This window comes from Emiliania huxleyi, assembly GCF_000372725.1.
Source record: "Emiliania huxleyi CCMP1516 unplaced genomic scaffold EMIHUscaffold_367, whole genome shotgun sequence".
Taxonomy (NCBI): domain Eukaryota; phylum Haptophyta; order Isochrysidales; family Noelaerhabdaceae; genus Emiliania; species Emiliania huxleyi.
This window is the reverse complement of record NW_005199219.1, coordinates 29,733-30,273: the sequence shown is the minus strand read 5'-3', so window position 1 is coordinate 30,273 and position 541 is coordinate 29,733. Positions and strand designations below refer to the sequence as shown.

Here is a 541-nt window from a genome sequence, read left to right as displayed (position 1 = left end):
TGTACTTGAAGTCCATCCCCACCGGGCGGGGGACGCGCGTGCCGCCCTGCGTCTTCCCCTCCGCCCTCGCCGCGAAGCTGTCGAGGCCCTCGGCCCGCTCCTACCCACTCACCCACCGCCGGCACTTACTCTGCGAACGGCTGCTGGAGAGGCCGAGCTCCCCTCGCGCCGCCCCCGCTCCTCCTCCACGCGCGCCATCGCCTTCCTCTCGAGATCCTCCGCGGTCTGGCCGCGCCGCTGCGGCACGTTCTCGGCCTGAAGGGGGGGTGGGGGGGGGGGGGGGGGAGGCGCTTGGCCGAGCGGCTACAGCCGGTCGAGGCCCCGCCCCTCGAGCGAGATGTTCATCGCCTGCGACGAGATATGGGGAGATATGGGGGAGGTATGGGGGAGGTATGGGGAGAGATGACTCGAGCGAGATGGTCATCGCCTGCGACGAGATATGGGGAGATATGGGGGAGGTATGGGGGAGGTATGGGGGAGGTATGGGGGAGGTATGGGGAGAGATGACTCGAGCGAGATGGTCATCGCCTGCGACGAGGTA

General features: G+C 68.8%; 1 protein-coding gene across 1 annotated transcript in view; it reads right to left on the bottom strand.

Annotated features, from left to right (window-relative positions):
• Window positions 1-108: 108 nt before the first annotated feature.
• The window catches only part of EMIHUDRAFT_117909 (hypothetical protein), a gene marked incomplete at both ends in the record, with an annotated part of 3,740 nt that continues 3,307 nt past the window's right edge, over window positions 109-541 (bottom strand). Inside the window, one exon of the mRNA XM_005772060.1 lies at window positions 109-255. Coding sequence (XP_005772117.1) covers window positions 109-255 — 147 coding nt within the window. The remainder of the gene's footprint in view (window positions 256-541) is intronic.